At 46.6% G+C, this 22,482-nt stretch overlaps 2 protein-coding genes and 1 non-coding gene across 4 annotated transcripts in view; 2 read left to right on the top strand and 1 right to left on the bottom strand.

Moving 5' to 3' along the window:
- pi4kab (phosphatidylinositol 4-kinase, catalytic, alpha b) overlaps positions 1 to 22,482 on the top strand; it is a 45,464-nt gene that overhangs the window by 10,501 nt on the left and 12,481 nt on the right. Inside the window, exons 18-40 of the mRNA XM_007901813.2 lie at positions 219 to 387; positions 1,277 to 1,327; positions 8,769 to 8,877; positions 9,307 to 9,443; positions 9,886 to 10,019; positions 10,283 to 10,365; positions 10,468 to 10,538; positions 10,636 to 10,760; positions 11,556 to 11,637; positions 11,722 to 11,805; positions 12,378 to 12,467; positions 12,686 to 12,805; positions 13,880 to 13,972; positions 14,585 to 14,741; positions 15,237 to 15,364; positions 15,983 to 16,141; positions 16,712 to 16,863; positions 17,342 to 17,449; positions 17,781 to 17,908; positions 19,824 to 19,982; positions 20,461 to 20,540; positions 21,149 to 21,342; positions 21,676 to 21,766. Coding sequence (XP_007900004.1) covers positions 219 to 387; positions 1,277 to 1,327; positions 8,769 to 8,877; positions 9,307 to 9,443; positions 9,886 to 10,019; positions 10,283 to 10,365; positions 10,468 to 10,538; positions 10,636 to 10,760; positions 11,556 to 11,637; positions 11,722 to 11,805; positions 12,378 to 12,467; positions 12,686 to 12,805; positions 13,880 to 13,972; positions 14,585 to 14,741; positions 15,237 to 15,364; positions 15,983 to 16,141; positions 16,712 to 16,863; positions 17,342 to 17,449; positions 17,781 to 17,908; positions 19,824 to 19,982; positions 20,461 to 20,540; positions 21,149 to 21,342; positions 21,676 to 21,766 — 2,704 coding nt within the window. The remainder of the gene's footprint in view (positions 1 to 218; positions 388 to 1,276; positions 1,328 to 8,768; positions 8,878 to 9,306; positions 9,444 to 9,885; positions 10,020 to 10,282; positions 10,366 to 10,467; positions 10,539 to 10,635; positions 10,761 to 11,555; positions 11,638 to 11,721; positions 11,806 to 12,377; positions 12,468 to 12,685; positions 12,806 to 13,879; positions 13,973 to 14,584; positions 14,742 to 15,236; positions 15,365 to 15,982; positions 16,142 to 16,711; positions 16,864 to 17,341; positions 17,450 to 17,780; positions 17,909 to 19,823; positions 19,983 to 20,460; positions 20,541 to 21,148; positions 21,343 to 21,675; positions 21,767 to 22,482) is intronic.
- On the bottom strand, positions 2,587 to 6,932 carry serpind1 (serpin peptidase inhibitor, clade D (heparin cofactor), member 1). 2 transcript variants are annotated; one of them, XM_007901812.2, is made up of 5 exons: positions 6,848 to 6,927; positions 5,119 to 6,059; positions 3,972 to 4,245; positions 3,641 to 3,788; positions 2,587 to 3,060 (listed from the first exon to the last, which is right to left on the bottom strand). In XM_007901812.2, exons 2-5 carry the CDS (start codon positions 5,993 to 5,995, stop codon positions 2,869 to 2,871), a joined length of 1,491 nt encoding a protein of 496 aa, XP_007900003.1. In that variant the 5' UTR covers positions 5,996 to 6,059; positions 6,848 to 6,927; the 3' UTR covers positions 2,587 to 2,868.
- Positions 14,107 to 14,184, top strand: trnaa-ggc. The gene has a single exon. It is a non-coding gene; the product is annotated as a tRNA-Ala (tRNA).

The raw sequence follows: 22,482 nt of genomic DNA, 5'->3' as shown, positions 1-22,482 counted from the left end.
AAAATCTTTGTTAAAAAAAAATGAAAACGGCTTTGAAACATCTCAAAGACATTCTGAAGCTTTTAAACATATTTTAAAATTTTAAAGCTGATTTAAAAATATATTTGAGACGTCTCAATGACGCGATAAGGCGCTGTATCACATGCAAGGATTATTATTATTATTATTAGGGCAGTGGGTGGGTGAGTTTGACATGGCTGTGCTTGTCTGTGTTCCAGGCACTGTTCCCTGGCTGTCATCAATGCTCTGGCTAACATAGCCGCTAACCTGCAGGGGGAGCAGGTGGTGGATGAGCTGCTTGTCAATCTGCTGGAGCTTTTTGTCCAGTTGGGTTTGGAAGGAAAACGAGCGAGCGAGAGAGCCAGCGAGAAAGGTCCTGCCCTGAAGGTAAGCAGGAAGCCTCCCTCCCCTCAGCCCAATCCCTTTGATGGAGGAGCAAAGCTAAAGCTCACACATCCTGCCGTTTAGGCCAAGGGTCAAAACTAAATCTGACATGAGCGCACTCTTCTCTTTCAACAGGGCAAGAAATAACCTTTTATTCAAAGTTTAAACTTCGATCCCCAGGTTAATGAGTAAAGAAGTTTCATGGAACAAAGTTCATCCACGGTGTTGTGTCAATTTTTGTTAAATTTCAGGGCTTCGATTGCCGGAAAAGTCCAGGGAATGTTCTGTCTCTCAGGGCCAGGTGTTTTTTTGTTGTTCACTATGTCACTGTGATGCTGAAATAGAGACTAGTGTGGCTGTGTACAGTCACCCAGTGTCAGGAACCACTTCATTACATTAACATGAAACCCAGAGAGAAAGCAAGAGTGAGGGAAAAAAAAGGCATCTTTAATAAATTGTTTTAAGTTTTCACCCTCACTTTCCCTGCATTCACATCCTTAAGTTTTCCCCTCTAGCCTATCTATCCTACCTTTTGAAACGACTGAAGACGGAGGGTTTTGAAAATGGAAGAAGAGACGGGGAGAGGGAAGTGTGAGAGAGAGGGGTGTGTGAGAAAGTGAGTGGGAGATTATTAAAGCAATTCAGGGAAGAGTGATTTGTTGGAGAGTGGGGGCAGTGAGAGCGAGTGCGAGTGTGTGTGAGTGACTGGGGGGAGCATAAGTGTGAGAGTAAGGGGGGAGAGAAAGTGCGGGGGTCTGCAGATAAGAGTTAACTACTGGTGGCGACTGATCCCTTCACCCATTCCGGCCACCTGAACCGTGACAGGGTGTTCAGAGTAAAGAGCGTTCTTACATAAAATGTCACCATTGATATTAAAATTATTTTCTTTCAGGCTTCAAGCAGTGCAGGCAATTTAGGAGTTCTTATTCCAGTCATTGCTGTGGTAAGTATTTTTTTAATGACTCATCTGAGTTCTTCCGAGCTTTTGTTTTTGGTCAGCCGGATGTCTGACATGTGCGGAAACCCGTCACCGTTGCTTATGAGTCTCCTAACCAAGCTGAGAATTCCTGGCATCCCACCTACACATGGAAATCCCAGAGATAGATTATAGGAATGGAATGAGCTCTCTCTCTCTCTCTCCCCCGGAGATACACACCTGTTTATCTAATTCTGGAAAGTATTTATGGGCAGATTGGCAAGAGCCCTGAGCGTGTGTTGGGGGTAACTGCTGGAATCTAACCAGCTAAATCATATAGGGTGTGATTGATAGCACTGTCCGACAAGATTTCCTGCTGCTTCTCCAGCGAGGACCACCCTACCCATTAGGGCTTTGGTTTGCGGGGTTAACAGGAGCTGAGTGAGATGACTCCCTGCCCCCAGTGACTGGTCTGCCCTTCCAGGTCCTGCCGATGAGCTGGGCTGTCAGCAGTAGCTGTTGCATTAATCTATCGTCAACCTGTCATTCTGCCTGTTTGTAGTATGTTGTGACTTAATGGTTAGATATTTTAGGAAGAAAGTAAATATTTGATTCTACAACGTAACTGATTAACAAGAGTTGCCATGCTTTATATGTTTTGCCTGTCATTGACCTATTGTGGATAAAAGGTGCAGATGAATCAAACTCGCTACCATGTTTAATCGGGTCAAAACATGTCCCACAAGGAGAGAGGGATTTGATCTCAGGGAATGTATTCCTGGGCAAGGTGAACATGCGGTTCAGATTTAATGACTTTACACAAGAGTGATCAATATGTAGCCAGGGAGGTGGTCAAAGCAAATTGATGTCAGTGGATTCAAGAAGGAATTCAATAGCTAATTGGCGAAGCAATTGATTATTAATAATAATAATAATAGACCTTGTATTTGGTGTAGCGCCTTATCTTTTGAGATGTCTCAATGATGTGATCAGGTGCTCTATCAAATGTAAGTATTATTATCATCATTAAGTCAGAAGGGCGTCTCAAAGCGCTTCACAGGATTTACTGTGAAATGGAGTGACTGTGTATTCGTAGGCAAACCATTTGAGAGGTGAGAGAAAATGGGAGCAAGATGAGAGAGAAATAGAGAAGTGTTGCATTTTTTTTGTTAACCGACTAGAAGGCTAGACTAGTGATCTCTCCCATGTACGTGTCAGTGAAATCTAACCAGTGCGAGCGAAGCAAACTCACAGCCTTAAAAAATGATGACCATTTTACAAAGTGATGGTATAGTATTTGGCAGTCTTTATTCGTGGCTTTTTGTATTACATTGGCCCTGCCTGGAATGCAAGCCGATCTTAACTCTGAAATTATATCACGCTGGGAGGGTGGGGACTGTGACTTGCTCATTTGCTCCTTTGCCTTTTTTATTGTCTTCAAACTGGAACACAGGTTTAATATTTGGCTTAAAACTTATTGATAACTATACTTGAGAGTACGGTGAAGTAGAGTACAAGTGTTAGTGTTTTTTATACAATGCAATTTGCTGCACACACACAATCAGTGGTTAGCTGCTCTCAGGGTTCATCACACGACCCATAAAGAGCAAGCATTCTGTGCGATGTTCGTAGATGAGGAATAGGAAAGGTCTGTTGACCACAAAGTCGTTCTGTATGGAAAGGGGCATGAAGCTGGCCTTTGTCAACGAAGCTGCTGTCGTCCCTTCCTCGTTCACTGTGATCGATCCTTGGTGTTTGAGCTGAAAGAGTTAAAACTTGATGCTAGATAAATACTTTTGGGATTACTGCGCACTTTAGCGCATCGGGAGGATGGCGTGAAGGACGTCACAGGATTTTGCTGTGGTGTAGTGACTGTGTGTTTTGCAGGCGAATGTGGCAGCCAATTTGTGCTGAAGAAGTAATAATAACTTCCAAGATCCTCTCACTCGTGTTCAAATCCATTTTCACTCCCTAGCACCTCCCGACCTCTCCGACCTCCTCACTCCTCAATCCACCACCCGGCGCCTCCGCTGGACTGGCCCCGGCTCCTGCTCGTCCCTCACACCCTCCGCTCCACCACCAGAGGTCGCGCTTTCAGCCACTACGCCCCCAAACTCTGGAATGCTCCCCCTCAATGCCTCCCCATTGCCCCCCCCTCCCCTTTTTTCAAGTCCCGTCTGAAAACCTTCCTCTTCAACTGTGCTTATGGCCACCTCATCTCTCTCCCTCCCCCCCACTGTGAAGCGCTCTGTGACGCTACCCTGTGTGAAGGGAACTGTATAAGTGCAAGTTGTTGTCATAATAATCTTGGCATCTGATGTAGCATTAAATGAGTCTCACCAGGTTAATGATGAGATCCTCCTGGGTTGAAATCCTACTGAAGTCAGCTCCTGCTTGGAAAGGTAACGTCAATCCCATCCCTTTCAGGTAGGGCATCAGGTCGTACTGTTTTGCCAGGCTGAATTTGGGGAACACGACCTCTCTGGATCTGAAAGAAGGAAAACCATTGGCTTCAGGAACAACAACAACAACAACAAATGACGTTTACACAGGCAGTCAGGGATTTGGACTCGAGCAGGGGGTTGGGATCAGAAGGGATGGAGAGCAAGGAGGGTCGGGGGGGGTGGAGGGAAGAACGAGGAGCAGGCCTGGAGCCCGCCGTGGACGGTACCTGTTGGTCATTTTGCTCTGCCACTTCACCACCACCTCAGCCACCAGCCGTTTCTCCAGGCTCTTCATGCCAGAGAGCTTGTGAGGCAACACGACAAGCATGCTGCTGTTACCCACATAGGGCAGCTGCAGGATATCACACTCCAGCTCAGGATCCACGGCCGTCAGGAAGTTCCCCTTGGTGTGCATCATGGGCACTTTCACAGTCACCTTCTCACTCACCCGGAACACACGACGATACGTCTTTTCCACGGGAAATTTGTTTTCCCAGGTCCCTGTTGAACGACACCAGTTATCTGAGAGAGGTGTTTAAGCGCTGCAAGCTGCTCCCCGCGTGAAGCACACTGTACAAATGTTGTACCGATTGTGGCCCCCAGGAGCCTCGCAAGTTAGCAGCACCTTCCACCATCTTTCCAGTGCCTAGTGTAGGTGAAAACGTCCCAAAGCGCTTCCCAGGATGTAGTGTAAAGTGGAGTGACTGTGTTTTAACCAGGGTCTTCACACCCGAATTTGTTGAAAAAGGGAGTGCAGTTTGAATTTAGGTTTGCGCAATTCACAGTCAAAATGGAGTCCTGTGGTTTAGCGGTTAGAGCCCTCGCCTCGCAAGCGAGAGGACTCGAGTTCAATTCGGAGGCAGGGCGAAATGTTAAACAAGTTTCTTTCCTCCACGCACACACGTTTCTGTTTAACAGCAGTAAGTAGGAACCTGGTTGTTAGTCAATTGGCGGATCACTTTCCGGGCATAATAATCACTTTTTTAAAAAAATTATAATTTTGGTCAGTCAATCCACGACTGTTTGTGGGGACGCTGCTGTGCCCAATTGGCTGCCGCGTTTTGCTCACAAATATACAGTGAATTCACTTTACAGTATATTCTGTGAAGCGGTTTGAGATGTCTCGAAGACGTGATAAGGAGCTATATCAAATGCAAAGATTATTATTAAGGTGCAACTCTGACTTTCCTGCGCTTTGGGACATCCTCCCGACGTCGTCGTTGTTCTTTAGTGAATTAGAGTTAAAGTGAATTGTTAATGCACGATTGACAAAGCACATTTGTTCCACTGAACTGCACTGAAAATACATTGATCGAGGTGTTGCATATATAAAGGAAAGTGTGAGCCCTCTGAGCTCGTGGTCGAATGAATTACCTTTGAAGTAAAGGCAGTTCAGAATCATGAGGAGAGTGCGTGGGTCGATTGCCTGGATGGAGTCTCTGATCATCCCTTTGGTGAGTTTGAGTATCCGCTGGTTCAGTTTGGTGACCAAACCAGGGTCCGAGAAGTTGGACAGTTGTGCCTCAGCAAAATAATAGGTCTTCATGTTCTCGGTAAAGTTGCCCAGGAGGTTTGTGTCCTGCCGTACGAACAGCCCGTTGACCGAGTGCAGGGTGTAGCCGAACTTGTGCCGAAATAGCCGGTGCGTGAGACGGCGGAAGAGGTTGTGCACGGTTATCACGTCGTACTTGGTGCTGGCGTTCACAAATGCTCCGAAGCCCAGGGTGTGGAACAACTGCTGATGGGTGTGGCTCCCGGCCCCCAGCGAGATCATGGCCAAGGTGGTCGAGATGCCCACAGGAGCCAGCAGGATGTTGTCGTACTGATTGCTGCTATTACTGAGCCTCCTGTAAAGGTCAAACGCGAAGTCCGTGTTGACTGTGTTCAGGCGCTGGATTCGGGTCTTGCCGTGGAACAGCCCGAGCAGACGGGCCCTTTTGGTGGCGGGATCAGCCCGCTCAGCGACCGGGTCAAATTCCAGCTCGTCTTCGATCTCATCGATTTCGTCGATGTAGTCGTCGTCATCGTGATCCTCACCCAAGATCTGGTCCCAGTCCAGATAGTCTTCCTCTTCCTCCGAGATTAGATTGCGGGTTACGCTGCTGTCCAGGAACAAGTAGTCGCCAGACTCCAGTATCGTGTCTGGTTCATCCGTCACTCGCAAGTCAAAATGGCTGGCTAGGCTCTTAATGCCACACAACGTGGGCAATGGGACCAGGTGCAAACTCAGCAGCAGCAGCAAAGATCTCATGCTGCCAGGTGTTCAGTTGGAGCTAATACGTTGAAATATGATGCTGAAGGTCAAGTTGCATTGCCTGCAAAGGGGGAGAGTTTGTAAAGTAAGAGGTTAATCGTGAAAGCTGCCTCCTATGTTTCACTCACAAAACACACCGTCAAAGTCCCTCGACTTTATACATTACAATCAAGCGCTCCGAGACACATCCCCGCCTGAGGATTGCTATATACATGTTTGTAATTTACCAACAACAACTTGCATTTACACAGCACCCCTCACACAGGGGAGCGTCCCAGAGTGCTTGACTGTGGCAGAGCATGACGGCAAGCCAGGGGTAGTGGGGAGGTGACCGTGGGCACGGTCAAAGAGAAAGGTCTTCAGGCGTGACCTGAAGATGGGGAAGGAGGGGGCAAGGCAGAGGGTTCCAGAGTTTGGGGACGTAGTGGCTGAAAGTGCGGCCACCGATGGTGGAACGGAGGGCACGAGGGATAATTAGGGATCTTTACCAAACGTGTGAAGGAATAAGAGACCCAAGGAACGTGCTCAAGGCAACAAAAAATATCTGCAGTACATACTTGATTTGACTTGGTGGCGGAATGTAACTGGAATTTCACACTTTAAATTTGAATCATTTTCATACTCTTCACAAGTAATAATAACAAATGTGATCATCAAACCACGGCTGTTTGAGGGACCCTGCAGTGCTGAGTTTTGCCCACAATATACCGTCGCTAAACTTTACATTATATTCTGTGAAGCACTATGAGACGTCTCAACAACGTGATAAGGCGCTGTATCAAATGCAAGGATTATTATGATTACGCTTCTCAGTGGAACAATTTGTTAACCTTTTCATTCTTAAATTACCTGAAATAAATGATTGAGGTGATCTTACCTGCTGGCTCTGTGAGGAAGAGCTATGAGCTCTGGCTAATCTCAAACTGTTGAGTTTAGGAGGCTATGTTAACTACGCATTTAAAGATCTGCCCTCATGTCACTGAACATTGACCCGTGTGAGGCAAACAAAGCTAAACCAAACACTTTGCTTTGTATGTCACCATTGGCTCAAGCTCAACAGATCAATCTCTTTACCAATGGCTTCACTCCTGAGTGTCTAATGAACCTGGCTACTAGTTAAGTATGATCCTCGCCTGCTCTTTACATATTGTCTTAAACTGAAGCTCCAGTGCAGTGCGGGGGGGAAAGTGCTGCATTGTCGGAGACACCGTCCTTTGAATGAGACCTTAAACCGATCCCTCCATCTGCCTGTTCAGGTGGAGGTTGAGATACTGCAGTGCTATTCGAAAAGAGAACCCAAAGCTTTGCTACCAACCCCCACCCCACCCCCCTCCCACCCCCTTACACCGCTTTGGGACGTCCTCCCAACGTGAAAGGCGCTGCACAAATGTAATTGTTGTTGTTTGCGTTTTACGATTCTTGAAACCATGTTCTGAAAAAATATCTAGAACATGGACTTGAATCACCTCTTTACTGTAAGGCGTAAAACTGTGTCAAATCACATTCCTCTCCCTCAGAGCTTCTGTTCAGCAGATGCTCACAGCTGTGTGTTACATGGTATAAAGCCAGGATTATTCAAAGACCACACACCTTGAGTTTAATTACTCCCTGCACTATAATAGTCTTTTGTTTTAGGGCAGTTAAAATTTAAAGTAGCCGAAACTGGCATTTGTCTAATTTGTATACAGTATATCCTGTGAAGCGCGCTTGAGATGTCTTCCAACAGCAACAACAGCAATAACAAATGACATTTACACGGCGCCTTTTACATCAAGAAGACATCCCAAGGCTCTGGACAGTCAAGGATTTGGACCTGAACCGGGGGTTGGAATCAAAGGGGTGGAGGGCAAGGAGGGTGGAGGTAGGAGGGTGACAGAAGGCATGAAAGGCTTTGTATCAAACGTAAGGATTATTTTAACTTGCAGAACACAGACTTTTATATGCATATAATTGCACGTAAAAGTTTTATTAAAATGTTTTTCTTCAATATCTAAACCTTACACAGTTAAGTGCTTATCAGTGTTCCATTTCAAGGCTGTGGGTTATCAGATTTTTTTTGTGTGTGTGGCCTTGTTTTTTGTGTGTATAAGCAGTTTAAAATTGACCACCGACCAGTGTCTGTTTGCGTTCTGCAGAACCATCGACTGGGGTCTGGAGAGCACTCACAGTGAGCGCTTACATGGCCTGCACTGCTACATACACTTCATACTGAGGAGAGAATATTAATCGTGTTGAAGGTTATTTCTGACTTTGCCTGTAAATACCTAGCCTGTTAGGCCAGCTATGTTCCCAAAGTGTGTGTAGGCGGGCAGGCCTGATAAATCAAGTTCTAAGCAAAATGCAATCAGACAAGATATGTGTTGTTGATCAGCAGGGATGACTGACAAGGGGTGTGACTGCCCATTCCCACCAAACCCCCTTTATATTTAATAAGCCTTTCATGTCAGGAGGACGTCCCAAAGTCCTTCACAGGATTTACTGTAAAGTGCGGCGTCTGTGTGTTTTGTGAGCGAATGTCGCAGCCAATTTGCACACAGCGACGTTTCACTGAACAGCCGTGACGTTTGGGGGATTGCGCCAAAAAGCCATCATTTGGGGGAATGTTGGCCAGGACACTGGGGAGAGAGAAACTGCCTTCATTTCCAAATAGCGGCTCCTAAATAGGGTGTGTCCCTCCAGGTAGAGAGCTAGAGTGAGAGTGTGCGCATTCCAGATACAGGGACATCAGGTGGTTCAGGACATAACTAGCCATGATCCATGTGTTTTCCAGTTGACCAGGCGCTTGCCACCAATCAAGGATGCTAAGCCCAGGCTTCAGAAGCTGTTCCGGGATTTCTGGCTGTACTCTGTGGTCATGGGCTTTGCTGTGGAGGGCTCAGGTATGAAGAGAATCCAGCACTAGTACATACAGTCCTTTACACACACACACACACACACATATATGTATATTACTATCCAGAAGTTTTTCATTTTTACAATGAGGTGATATAGAGGAATCACACAGGCTCATTGGCAATACCACAGCTTTCTGCTGCTTGTCCCTCGTGCCTCCAGTTTCACTATCAGCCATTACGCCCCCAAACTCTGGAACTCTCTCCCTCAATCCCTCTGCCTTGCCCCCACCCTCCTTATCTTCAGGTTGCACCTGAAGACCTTCCTCTTGGACCGTGCCTCCCCCTGGCTCGGTGTCGTGCTCCGCCACTGTCAAGCGCTCTGGGATGCTGCCAAGTTCTTGTTTTTCAAGTGTAACTGAAGCGTGCATTAATAGATTTTTTTCTCTCTCACTCTCTCTCTCCCACCCTGGACAGGGCTGTGGCCCGAGGAGTGGTACGAGGGTGTGTGTGAGATCGCCACCAAGTCGCCGTTGCTGACCTTCCCGGGAGGAGAGCCCTTGCGCTCCGAGCTGCAGTACAACTCTGCCCTCAAGAATGATACTGTTTCCCCGGTAAGCACATCGATTTCAACACTGGAGTAAAGCTCCCAAACAAAATCTTTTTCTATAAGGCCAAGTGTGTCACTCCTTTGGGGTTCAGAGATAGAAACAGGAGGAGGCCATTCAGCCCCTCGAGCCTGTTCTGCCATTCTATTAGCTCATGGCTGATCTGTACCTCAATTCCAGTTACCCGCCTTTGCCCCATTTCCCTTGTTACCCTGAACTAACAAACATCTATCCACCTCAGTCTTGAAAGTGTGAATGGAAGCCATAATCCACAGCCTTTTGAGGGAGGGGGGGGACAGAGTTCCAGATTTAGAGATGTCGCTCAGCGTGAAGGGTGCTGTATAACCACACGAGGACCAAAGTGGAAATTATTATAATAATAATATATTAGTAATATATTATTCAATTTTCTTCAATGGACTTCTTTATGATTCAAACTTGCTCGCAGGCTGAACTGAACGAATTGAGAAGCACCATCATCAACCTGCTTGAACCTCCACCCGAGGTCTCGGCTCTCATTAACAAACTGGATTTTGCCATGTCAACATACCTGCTCTCCATGTACCGCCTGGAGTATATGAGGTGCGAGCAGCTTGAGCTTGATTACATTATTAATAATAATAATCTGTACATTTGATATCTATCGCGCCTTGTCATGTCGTTGAGACGTCCGAAAGCCCTTCACAGTATATATTGTAAAGTGGATTGACTGTTGAACCCGGGTCCTCTTGCGAGCCGAGTGCTCCGACCACCACACAACAGGAATGCGCGCAGCAATCTGAGTCCATTGGTATGGCTGGGAGTGCTGCACGTTACAGTTTAATCTCTCCCACGTTTCCTCGCAGGGTGTCTCGTTCTACAGACCAGGATCGCTTCCAGGTCATGTTCCGTTACCTGGAGGATAAAGCTATTCAGAAAGACAAAGCAGGCAAGTAGTCTGAGACGTCTTCCTGACTTGAAAGGCACTATTCACAAGTGATTTTTTGTTGTTAGTGTTAGTTTTTAAAAACTTGGATCCCTTTTGGCACAGGTATGATGCAGTGTGTGGTTGCAGTGGCTGATAAAGTATTCGAGGTTTTCCTGGCGGTGATGGCAGACAAGGTTTGTACAGCGGGCTTTGCGTTCTTGGCTGAAGGGTTTCTCGAGGCGTCTGTTTTTATAGAGCAACGGACAAATCGTTGTGGTTTTCTCCTGCCAGCCCAAGACCAAGGAGAATGAGGAAGAGCTGGAGAAACACGCACAGTTCCTGCTGGTCAATTTCAACCACATCCACAAGAGGATCCGGAGGGTTGCTGACAAGTTTCTGTCCGGCCTGGTGGATAGGTAACTCATCGAATCTTACAGCTCAGAAGGAAGCCATTCGGCCCATCGCTCCTCTTTGAAACAGCTTAAAAAAAAACAATTGAAACTTGGGAAATGTCCCAAAATGTGCCCCAAACTTTTCTTTCAACAACGTGAATGCTACACTTTGCTCTTGCACCAAACGCACGCTTGTCATTGTTGCTTGCATCTTCCGCATCTCTCAAAGTAAAATGATCCCAACTTAAAAGACTGTACAACAACAACAACAACAAGATTCCATTTATAAAGCGCCTTTCACGTCAGGAGGACGTCCCAAGGCGCTGCACAGTTGGGTCATGACCCGAGCAGCGGGGAAATGGTCAGGGTGAGGGGAGGGAAGGGAGGGAGCAAGGAGGGGGGAAATGGTCAGGGTGAGGGGAGAGAAGGGAGGGAGCGAGGAGAGGGAAGAGAGTCGAGAGGGGAGCTGAAGGCTCGGTCAAAGAGAAGAGGATTAGTTAAGCTGGATACATCCCTCCAGGGAGAGGGAGAGAGAGAGTGCATTCCATTCCAACAATCTATCTCTGGGATTTCTATGTGTAGGGGGGATGCAGGGAATTCTCAGCTTGGTTTGGAGACTCTTAAGCAACGGTGACGGATTTCCGCACATGTCCCAGCTAATCAAAAACAAAATGGAAAGGCTCTGTGTATATATACGTGTGCAATTGGTTGTTGTTGTGAAATCCCCTGCGCTATCATATTTGAGGTTTTGGGACGTCCTTCTGATGCAAAAGGCACTATGCAAATGTAATTTGTTGCTGTTGTTGTCTTGAATTGCAGATTCCCCCATCTGTTGTGGAGTGGCACAGTCCTGAAGACGATGCTGGACATCCTTCAGACCCTGTCCCTGTCGCTCTGTGCAGTGAGTATCACAGAGATCAGCTGAGACATTGAGGCTCGTCGGTGCCCATCGAGACAGTGACATTCAATGTATTGTTGATTGCAGGACATCCACAAAGATCAGCCCTATTACGGCATACAAGACACACCTTACAGGATCACCGTACCTGACACCTATGAAGGCAGAGAGGTAATGACTTTTGAAACGCTTTGGAAACATTAAAATTCATTGTGTTTGTTTTTAAAAAAAAAGATTTTTTTATCAGGGTCCAAAATCCCTGCTTTCACTATTATATTAATACTAATATCAGGAAACTCGCCTGAGGTTTTGCCCCGGGCAGGAATCGAACCCCGGTCCTCTCGCTCGCGAGGTGAGCGCTCTAACCACTATGCTGCGGAACTCAATTTTGCAGTCCCAAAGCCTATCTGGGATTGTGAGCTCAGTTGGGGAGTGTTAACCACAGGTCCCAGTTCTGTGTGTTTGTGCGACACTGTTTTTGCCGCCAGAGGGCCTGAGGAACAGTTAACAGTCATCCTCCCGACATGAAAGGTGCTGCGCAAAATGCAAGGATTATTGTTATTATTTTTAAAAAAGCTTCAGTTTTATTTAGTCTTGTGGAGTCCTGTTGGATCTCGACGACATGATGAGGCTCTATATCTAATGCAAGGACTATTATAATCCTGGTTATTATTATTATTGTTATCCGCAAGAACAAATCGAGACGTTTAAACCACCGACACTTGAATCTTTTCTGCCCTCAGAGCATCGTCCGAGACTTTGCTGCTCGCTGCGGTGGGATCCTTCAGGAGGCGATGAAATGGGCTCCGTCTGTGACCAAATCCCACCTTCAGGTAAAGCTCTACCCCACTCTTCGTTGAACCCCCCCCCCACCACCCACCCACCCGCCCGAGCCCGGTGTATGGCTCCCTCTTCTGGGCAAAAGGAGGAAGTGTCTTTGTTTGCTGTAAGACGGAGGGGGAATGCAAATGCAAGTTGTTGTTTAATTGTTTTTAAAGAAGGTTTGTGAATTCTGTCTGTGCAAATGCTTTGCGAATCCTCTGTGTTTCAGGAATACTTGAACAAGCACCAGAACTGGGTGTCTGGTCTCTCTCAGCACACTGGTGTGGCTATGGCGACTGAAAGTATCCTGAGCTTCGCAGGGTATAACAGACACAACACAACCCTGGGGGTAGGTATCGTGAGGGTACCAGGCTCGTTAACACTGGTTTGTGTAACTCTCATCCCTACTGTTTGCCGACAGAACTCTTCCCAATGCTGAGTTCACTCATGAAGTTAATATTCTCGGCTGTGAAGCCCGTACAAAATAATGATCAATAAACAGTAATAACAATAAGCCGGTCGCACAATCCACGACTGTTTATGGGAACGCTGCTGTGCGCAATTGGCTGCCGCGTTTCGCCCATAAAACATACAGTCACTCCACTTTACAGTGTATTCTGTGAAGCGCTTTGAGACGTCTCAACCATGTGATAAGGCACTAAATTAAATGCAATGATTATTATTAATTTAATGTATCCCTCCACGTGTTTCTGAATGATAGTTGAATGTGTTCAGTGTTTAGCTGTTGACGAGCTCATGGTAAAATGGAACAGTTGATCATGGTCAGCTAAGACCCAGACAGTGTTGTTATATGAAAATCATTGAGTGAGCTGTTTCACACTTGGGGCTTGTAACTTTCGAATAGTTTGCACTAATCTCCTAATCCCATCTGTCTGACTGTGGATTGTAATGTAGCCCAGTCTAACACTGTTGGTCGCTGTTGGTTGTCTATGCAGTTTAACTCCTTAGAGGTGACTTGACAGCTTTTGATTTGCTGCAGCAAAATTGGAATAATAATCTTTACATTTGCTTTTTTGATGCAGCTAACGCCTTATCGCGTCTTTGAGATGTCTCAAAGAGCTTCACAGTGTCTACTGTGTAGTGAATTGACTGTATTTTGCGGACTGTGTATTTACTTAGTTACAAAATTGTGTTTTGAGAATGTCGTTTCACCCACAAAATATCCAGTCAGTTCGCTTTACCGTGTCAAGCACTCTGGGACACTACCCTGTGTGAGGGGCACTGTATAAATGCAAGTTGTTGTTGTAAAGTATGTTCAAAAACCTCAGCACAATGTATCAGAGGAGCCTTTTAATTATTAGTAATGTAGCTCAGACATGACCATTTATTTTTTAATCTCTTTAGACAAGCTTCCCGTCTGCCGGTGTTTCACACCTTGATCCCTGTTTTAATAAACCCGCAGGTCACTCAGCTGACAGAAAGGCCGGCTTGTGTGAAGAAGGATTACTCCAACTTCATGTCTTCTCTTAATCTACGCAACCGTGCAGCGGGAGAGGTAACTCCGTCTAACTTCAGTCTCCTGTCAGAGCGGCAGAGAGATCAACTTCATCTCTTATTTCAGGGAAATCCTTTCCATTCTTTTGACTGTTATTGTATTCTTGTCATTGTAAAGTCCCGTAGTCTCGTAGGAGCCCTGTAGCTCAGTGGTTAGAGCACTCGCCTGGCAAGCGAGAGGACCTGGGTTCGATTCCCAGCCGGTCAGGGCCAAACCTTGGGCAAGTTTCCTTACTCCACACACATGCGCCTGATAATAATCCCTCAAGAAATCCCCGACTGTTTGTGGGACACTGCTATGCGCAATTGGCTGCCGCGTTTCGCCCACAAAATAAACACTCACTACACTTTACAGTATATTCTGCCAAGGCACTTTGAGGCATTTCGAAGGCGTGATAAGGCGCTGTATCAAATGCAAAGATTATTATATTATTACCATCTGTTAGTCACAGGCTACAATAATGCGATGTTGATAGTAATTAATTCTGTATAATTAGTCTAGTATCGCGGTGGAAAGCTTTGGTAGATCCAAAGTTGCTTAGTTCTTCCAAGCCATACTACATGTTTCCTGTTGTTCCCCCCTCTCTCTCTCTCTCTCTCTCTCCCCCTACAGATCGCGGGGATGATTCAGTACTCGGAGGCCACCAGTCGTCAGTCCGACCTGAACCAAGTCATGATCACAAAGCTGAATGATTCGCTGGAGACAGGGAAGAGTGAGGCCTACACACAGGCCATGTTCAACCTGACTGCCTTGCTGATCAGCAGCAAGGGTAAGGCAGTGCCAGTTAAGCTCGTTACAGAGTAAAAGCGTTCCACTTTAACACATAAAAGCGGAGTCCTGTAGGGTAGTGGTTAGAGCGTTCGCCTCGCAAGCGAGAGGGTCCGGGTTTGATTCCCGGCCGGGCAGGGAGAAACCTTAGGCAAGTTTCCTTACACCACACGCCTCTGTTTTATCTAGCAATTAGTAGGAACATGGTGGTTAGTCGCTTTCCGGGGGTAATAATCCCTTCAAAAAATAATAATAATATCCTCATTCAATCCACGACTGTTTGTGGGGACGCTGCTGTGCATAATTGGCTGCCGCGTTTCGCCCACAAAACACACAGTCACTCCACTTTACAGTGTATCCTGTGAAGCGCTTTGAGACGTCACAACGACATGATGAGTCGCCGTATGAATTGCCAGTATTATTATTCTGTCCGGATTGGATGCTGATGACGAGGGTTCCCAATTGATCCCTTCTGTTCCTTCCTATGTCACTGCAGACTGTGATCCCCAGCTCCTTCACCACCTGTGCTGGGGTCCCTTACACATGTTCACAGACCTGGGCATGGAGACTGCGGTGGCCTGCTGGGAGTGGCTGCTGGCTGCCAAGAACGGCATTGAGGTGCCAGTAAGTGACTTTCTCCCACATACTGCAATTTACAGTAAATTCTCTGAAGCACTTTGGGATGTTTGAACGGTTCATTGAATCCACGACTGTTTGTGGGACACTGCTGTGCGCAATTGGCTGCCGCGTTTCACCCACAAAATACACAGTCATTACACTTTACAGTATTTCCCGACATGATGAGGCGCTATATCAAATGCAAGGGTTATTGTTTGATTACCCGTTGTTCAGGTGCTTTGGAAAATAAGCTTTTAGCAGTGAATTGAAAGAGAGAGAAAGCCCTGAAAGTTTGAACGTGTTCATGGACATCCTTTCTGAGACTGTGGATAGACCCAGTCATTCAATTTGTGGCTATTTGTGAGAAATTGCTGTGCGCAGATTGGCTGTCACAGTGAGGATGTTAGAGTCTCAGAGCATTTAACAGTGGCGGATCTTGATGTCAGCCGGGGTGGGGTTGGGGTGGTCGGGGGGGATGTGAGTGTGAGCATAGACACGGTCAGGGAGGAAAGTCTTCTGCGATCTGAAGACAAACAGAGAGCGGGCGAGCGAGGTGGAGGTGAAGGGAACGAGGCAAGGTAAAGGCACCTGTTAATCATGTCACCTGTCCTGTTTCCCGTGTAGTTCATGCGAGAAATGGTTGGTGCCTGGCAGATGACGGTGGAGCAGAAAAGCGGTCTTTTCAGCGAGGATGAGAGAGAAGCAGATCCTCTGTCAGCGTCTGAGGAGAGCCAGCCCAAGCCCTGCGCCCCCAACGTCACGCCCCATCACATCTGGATCGAGGTAGGTCACAGCCGACACTCGCCGCTCCATGTTCAGCAAGCACAGGAGCAGCGTTTAACAGTGGCGGAACCTGAGGCTGAGCCAGGGAGAGTGGGGGGGATGGGGGGAGTGACCACACACACGGTCAAGGAGGTGAGTCTTCAGGTGCGATTTGAAGACGGACAAAGAGGGTGTGAGGCAGAGGGACTGAGGCAGAGAAAACCTCGCGCGGTTGTATCTGTTGGGACCATATATTTAATATGACTCATGCAAAGTATGAGTTATGTCGAACTTGAATGGAGTGTAAACTCCTTAACGGGACTTGGGCAGATGTACGACTTGGGTGATTATACTGTACCTTCTGTCCCCTCAGTGGTACGTATTAGATGATCCGTATTTGCTGAAATTTAGTGTCTTAAAGTTTGCGTTTGAGGCTGCTCATGGTTGAACTCAACCTGTTGGTAATCAATCACTCACTGACCATTCTGCTTGTCAGTCAGCAATTTGGAGTAGTACAAGTGCTTGTGCACGATTATATCCACGACACTGAGAAGTGTTTCCTTCTCACTGCCTCGCTCTGTTTCTCTGCAGTTCCTGATGCAGAGGTTTGAGATTGCCAAGTACTGCAGCGCAGACCAGGTGGAGATCTTTGGCAGCCTGCTCCAGCGATCTCTGTCACTCAACGTGGGCCGACCAAAGGGCTATCTGAACCGGCACGTGGCTGCCATCGGCCCACGATTCAAGTACGTGTGGTGTGGCTGCTCTCGAATCGGCTTCAAAATGGTCTGCGTTTCAACACAGTTTATAGCAGAGGAGCAATTGGAAAAAGAGAAGGGAGTTTTGCTCTCTCTCTCTCTCTCTCTCTCCCGGTGTCCTGGCCAACAATCCCCCCACTTGAAATCGCTCATTCACTTTGCGGTTGTTGGCAGGATGTCGCTGTGCGCAAATTGGCTTCCGCGTTCATCTATAAAATACACAATCGCTCCACTTTACAGTAATTCCTGTGAAGCTCCTTCAGGCATCTCGACAACGTAATAGGGTGCTATATTGAGCGGAAGGATTGTTATTAAGATTATTATTATGTAAGTGCAGCAGTACTCTGCCTTGATGCAAGTATTTTTAAAAACACACACAGCCTGGTAAACGGCAAGGCTTTACAGTGAAGTTGCAAATCGGTTACGTTTACCATAATGATTAATCTGTGCCTCTCTATGACTCCAGGCTGTTAATGCTGGGCCTTGCCATGCTACACGCTGATGTCATTGCCGATGCCACCATTCGGAACATGCTGAGAGAGAAGGTCTATTCAACCGCCTTCGACTATTTTAGGTAATAATTGTTTCACTAGGACTGGAGTCCTGTCGTGCAGTGGTTACAGCGCCTGCCTGGTAAGCCAGAGGACCCAGGTTTGATTCCCAGGCAGGTGGAATCCTTAGGCAAGTTTCCTTACTCCACACACACACACACACACAAACACACACAGGCCTCTGTTTACCAGCAGTGAGTAGGAACCTGGCTGATCACTTCCTTGGGCTTATAATCCCTTTTAAATTTTCTTTTAAAAAACGTGGTCACTCGACCCCCGACTGTTTGTGGGACGCTGCTGTGCTCAATTGGTTACCGCGTTTCATCCGCTCCATGTTTACCATTTGGGTTTCAGTGTGGCCCCCAAATACCCCACGCAAGAGGAGAAGACGCTGCGGGAAGATATCAGCATTATGATCAAGTTCTGGACAGCTATGTTCTCGGACAAGAAATACCTAACTGCAAACCAGCTTGTTCCACCAGGTGAGAATAACCAACCATTGTGTCCTTAGCCTCAGTGAATTAATCAACGACTTTAGCTGTGTGTTGATTTCCGAATGTGGAACACGAAGGGAAGGGGGTACATCTGATAATAGATTCCATTCGGATTTAGACACTTATCCAGGCGAGATCTGAGAGAAAGGAGAGACACGAAGGTGATCATCAGGTTATAAGTCGCAAGGAGATATCAGAAGGACAGGGAGATGGAGCATAGGAGAAAGAAGACCAAGGTCCATCCAGTTCACCATCCACCATCCTGGCAGTTGCTTGACATGTCGTGTCCCAAGCTGTATACTGTTTCCCCAGATATTATTTCCCAGCAGAAATCTAGCTCATTCGTTCTTGAACAAACATCACTTTTTGCTTCCATCGTCTGTCTGTTTCCCCGGGAAGCCTGTTCCATGTGTTTGCTGCTTGTTCACTGAAGTAGTGTTTCCACAGCTTTGATCTGAATTTTACCCCCTTCGATTGCAGCCGTGTCCTCTGGTTCTATTGTTCAGTACAAGATGAAATAGCTTATTGAGGTCTATGTTATCTAGACCCTTCATCTCCCCTCTCAACACCATCTGTCATCATTGATACACTATATACTATTTACTTTAGCAGTGATTAATGTCTTAAAGTACGTAAAGTTAGAACTTTCATTTTGTACGTTCCTTTCGAACCGCAACTAGAATGTGGATTGGCCAGAGAGCTGAAGAGGGATCAGAAGTTCTGTGAGGAGGTATTTTAGCTGAGCTGTAAGGAGGAGAGGAAAGACTGAGCAAACAGACAAAAAAACAGGATTCAGACACGCAGAATGGTCGGTGGAATCTAAAAGAGGCAATTCAAGGAGAGACACTGAAGGAAAGAGAAGAAATCAGGGAAGGAAGAAGCACGGGCAATCAGCGAGAGAGAGAGAGACCCAGACAGACAGACAGACAGAGTAATAATAATAGTAATAATCCTTGCATTTGATATAGCGCTTTTCACGTCGGGAGGACGTCCCAAAGCGCTTCACAGAACACACTGTAAAGTGAACTGACTGTATATTTGTGGACGAACGCGGCAGCCAATTGCGCACAGCAATGTCCCACAAACAGTCGTGGATTGAAAATGACCAATTTATTATTGTTTTTGGTTTTGGAGGGATTATTATTAGGCTCTGTGTGGAGTAAGGAAACTTGCCCAAGGTTTCGCCCTCTGCCTGGAATTGAACTCAGGTCTCTCACTTGCAAAGCGAGTGCTCTAACCACTGAGCTACAGGACTCCACAAAGGCTTTAATCACCTCTGCTTGTCAGCTGACAATGTATCTGACTTACATCTTAACATCTTCTGCTGTAAGTTCAGCAACTTCTAGATTTGGTTCCCCCTATAATAATAATAATAATAGAGCAGGGAGTTTCTCTCTCCTGATGTCCTGACCAACAATCCCCTGTAAATTGATCACTCGCTTCATGGCTGTTTGTGGGAACGCACTGTGTCCAAATTGGCTGGCACGTTCGCCTACAAAATACATAGTCACTACACTTGATAGTAAAATTCTCTGTAGTGATTTATAACGACCTCAAAACCGATTTGCTGTGGGGAATTGAAGCTCAGTTTTCCCTTCTGTGGAATACACAGTGAATCTTGTCATATTGGAGACTACATCAAATACCGGGATTATTACTATTACATTATTATTTTACCATCGGGAAGCCAATAACAGGAGATTATTTTATAAAGCAGTATTGTAACTAGCCAGTGCTCAGCCATTATACATATTGCTTCTGCCGTGTGTGTGTTTTTGAAATAAATAAATAGACCTTTTTGTAAAAAGACAATGTGTGTTAGTGTTACTGTGGCAGAGAGAGAGGGAGAGAGAGAGAACGGTTCTGGGTATAAAGTGTCTGCGTTTAAACACCTATTCTTCAGACAATCAGGACCCGTCTGTCAACAGTCTGTCTGTTATGGCTGTGACCGATTCACGCAACAATCTCGACGTAGCCGTGGGATCCCGACAGCAGCCCGCCCAGGGCTGGATCAACACCTACCCCCTGTCTAGCGGCATGTCAACCATATCCAAAAAATCAGGTGATCTTCATACCAGTAACCGTCATCATTCCAGTTCACTCACACCCTTTACTACACGTGACGTCTTGCATGCTTACTCGAAAAGGAAAACCGTGCAGGGCTACGGGAGGGATAGTGCCAGGGAGTGGGACGAGTCGGGTAGCTCTTTCGAAGAGCCGGCACAGGCACGATGGGCCGAATGGCCTCCTTCTGTGCTGTAAGATTGTATTGATTGTATGATGCCATGCTGTAGGTGTTTGGCAATCAGTGTGGTTTGGGTTGTGTGGGTTGTGTGTTGTGGTCTGCATGCTCTGTGGTTCTCTGTTGGGCGCTGTTTATTTGCAGTTGGGGGACGATCATTGGCGTTCACCTAAGGCGGGGTAGTCCAGCTGTCGGCCCGTGTCTGTGAACTGTCCGTCGTGTGTGACTGTGGCTGTCAGACAATGACAGGCCCGGGCAAAAAAAAACATAATAATAACTTGGATTTGTTTCTCCTCAGGGTTATCCAAGAAAACCAACAAAGGCACTCAACTGCACAAGTACTACATGAAACGGAGAACACTCCTCTTGTCTTTAATGGTGAGCGGGTTTAGTTGGCGAGAGCCTTTAGTTCGAGACTCCCTGTGCGTTGGATGAAGTAGCGGAGTAGTGGTCAGAGCGCTCGCCTTGCAAACGAGAGGACCCGGGCGGGCAAAGCCTTAGGCAGGTTTCCTTACTCCACGCACCTCAGTTTACCAGCAGTAAGTAGTAACCCGCTTGTTAGTCGATTAGCAGATCACTTTTCCGGGGGGAAAATTCCCTCCCCCACCCCCCCACAAAAATGTGGTCACTTAATCCACGGCCCACAAAACATACAGTCAATCCACTTCCCAGTGTGTTCTGTGAAGCTTTTTGAGACGTCTTAACGACATGATAAGGCGCTATATCAAATTCAAGGATTGTTATTAGCTTTTAGGGGACTAGTTGGTAGCTCTTTCAAAGAGCCAGCACAGCCACGATGGGCCGAATGGCCTCCTTCTGTGCTGTACGATTCTGTGAAATGCAAGTCACTGTTGTACATTTCTGTATAGAAAGTAGGAACTGGAGTATGGTAATGTATGGTAAACTCAATAATAACCAGTGAAAACAGTCTCTAAACGTGGTGGTGTGTTTTATCCAGAATGATTGCTTTTGCTGTCGATGTCTAGGCCAGCGAGATAGAACACCTGACCACCTGGTACAACCCTCTGTCATCCCCTGAGATGGCAATGGATCAGACCGGGGAGGTGAACGTCACAAACTGGCGCTCCAAATACATGACGCTGAGCGAGAAGCAATGGAAGGACAACGTCAACCTGGCCTGGAGTATCTCCCCTTATCTGGCCATCCAGCTGCCCATCAGGTGAGCCGCTGTCAGGGGAGCTTTTATAATAATAATCCTGATAGTGCAGCTTAATAATAACCCTCGCCCCACAAAACACACAGTCACTGCACTTCACAGTATATTCTGTGACTGACGTCTCGAAGACGTGATAAGGCGCTGTATCAAATGCCAGGATTATTATTATTTGTATTTGCTATAGCGCCTTATCATGCTGTTGATATGCCGCCAAGCACCTCACAGAGTTTAAAGGGTAAAAAGTACAGAGGGTTTGACTAGAAGCTGCCAGGTGGACGGGGTATTGATTGTGGCTGCAGGGCTGGCTTTAGCCGAGCTGTTATATCTCTCCCACAGGTTCAAGAACACTGAAGCCATCGGGGCTGAGGTGACTCGTTTAGTGAGGCTGGACCCTGGGGCAGTCAGTGATGTGCCTGAAGCCATTAGGGTAAGAATGTGCTCCCTGTCAATCCCCTTCTCCCTCAAGTTTTCTCTTGAATCTATTGATGCTTTTTGCTTCGACCACAGCTTCCAGCAGCGAGTTCCACGTTCTCCCCATCCTCTGCGTGACCATATTCATCCTAAACTCCTAGCTTATATTTGCACACCTCTGTTTACCCAATAGTGAGTAGGAACCCTCGTGTTAGTCAATTGGAGGATCGATTTCCGGGGGTAATAATCACGTCAAAAAAAAAACAATAATTTAGTCACAATCCACGTCTGTTTGTGGGACACTGCTCTGCGCAATTGGCTGAGTTTCGCCCACAAAATATATAGTCAATCCACTGTACAGTATATCCTGTAAAGCGCTTTGAAACGTCTCGAAGACGTGATAAGGCGCTGTATCAAATCAAGGATTATTATTATTATTCTCTTGTAAAGAGAGCTTTATTGTTTTTCGGGCCTGTTCGTACCTTTCTATAATTAACAATGACATTAAGTTGTGGTGTGAGAATGCTAATTACACTTCTGAGCTGAATGGATGTGATCAAATACTTTACAGCTGAATAATTAATGGCGTAAAATATTTGTGAGTGGAATGTAAGTACTCCAGGCCTGCCCACTGATGGTGTGGGAGGGACGGGAAATTTGATCTCCATGCTGTAGCCAGAGGAGAAGGAGAGGTGTGAGAGAGTGTGTGTGTGCGCGCGGTTGTGAGAGAGA

This window comes from Callorhinchus milii, unplaced genomic scaffold (genome assembly GCF_018977255.1).
Source record: "Callorhinchus milii isolate IMCB2004 unplaced genomic scaffold, IMCB_Cmil_1.0 Scaffold8, whole genome shotgun sequence".
Classification (NCBI taxonomy): Eukaryota; Metazoa; Chordata; class Chondrichthyes; order Chimaeriformes; family Callorhinchidae; genus Callorhinchus; species Callorhinchus milii.
The sequence above is the reverse complement of the archived record's forward strand: the minus strand, read 5'-3'. Positions and strand labels throughout refer to the sequence as shown.

What these genes read in the sequence shown, in the direction of transcription:
- serpind1 (XM_007901812.2), bottom strand. Translation starts at nt 5,995, where the DNA reads ATGAGATCTTTGCTGCTGCTGCTGAGTTTGCACCTGGTCCCATTGCCC. An exon ending in CAGAGCAAAATGACCAACAG is followed by an intron (nt 3,789 to 3,971) that starts GTACCGTCCACG and finishes TCCTTCTTTCAG; the next exon opens with ATCCAGAGAGGTCGTGTTCC. An exon ending in AGGATCTCATCATTAACCTG is followed by an intron (nt 3,061 to 3,640) that starts GTGAGACTCATT and finishes TAACTCTTTCAG; the next exon opens with CTCAAACACCAAGGATCGAT.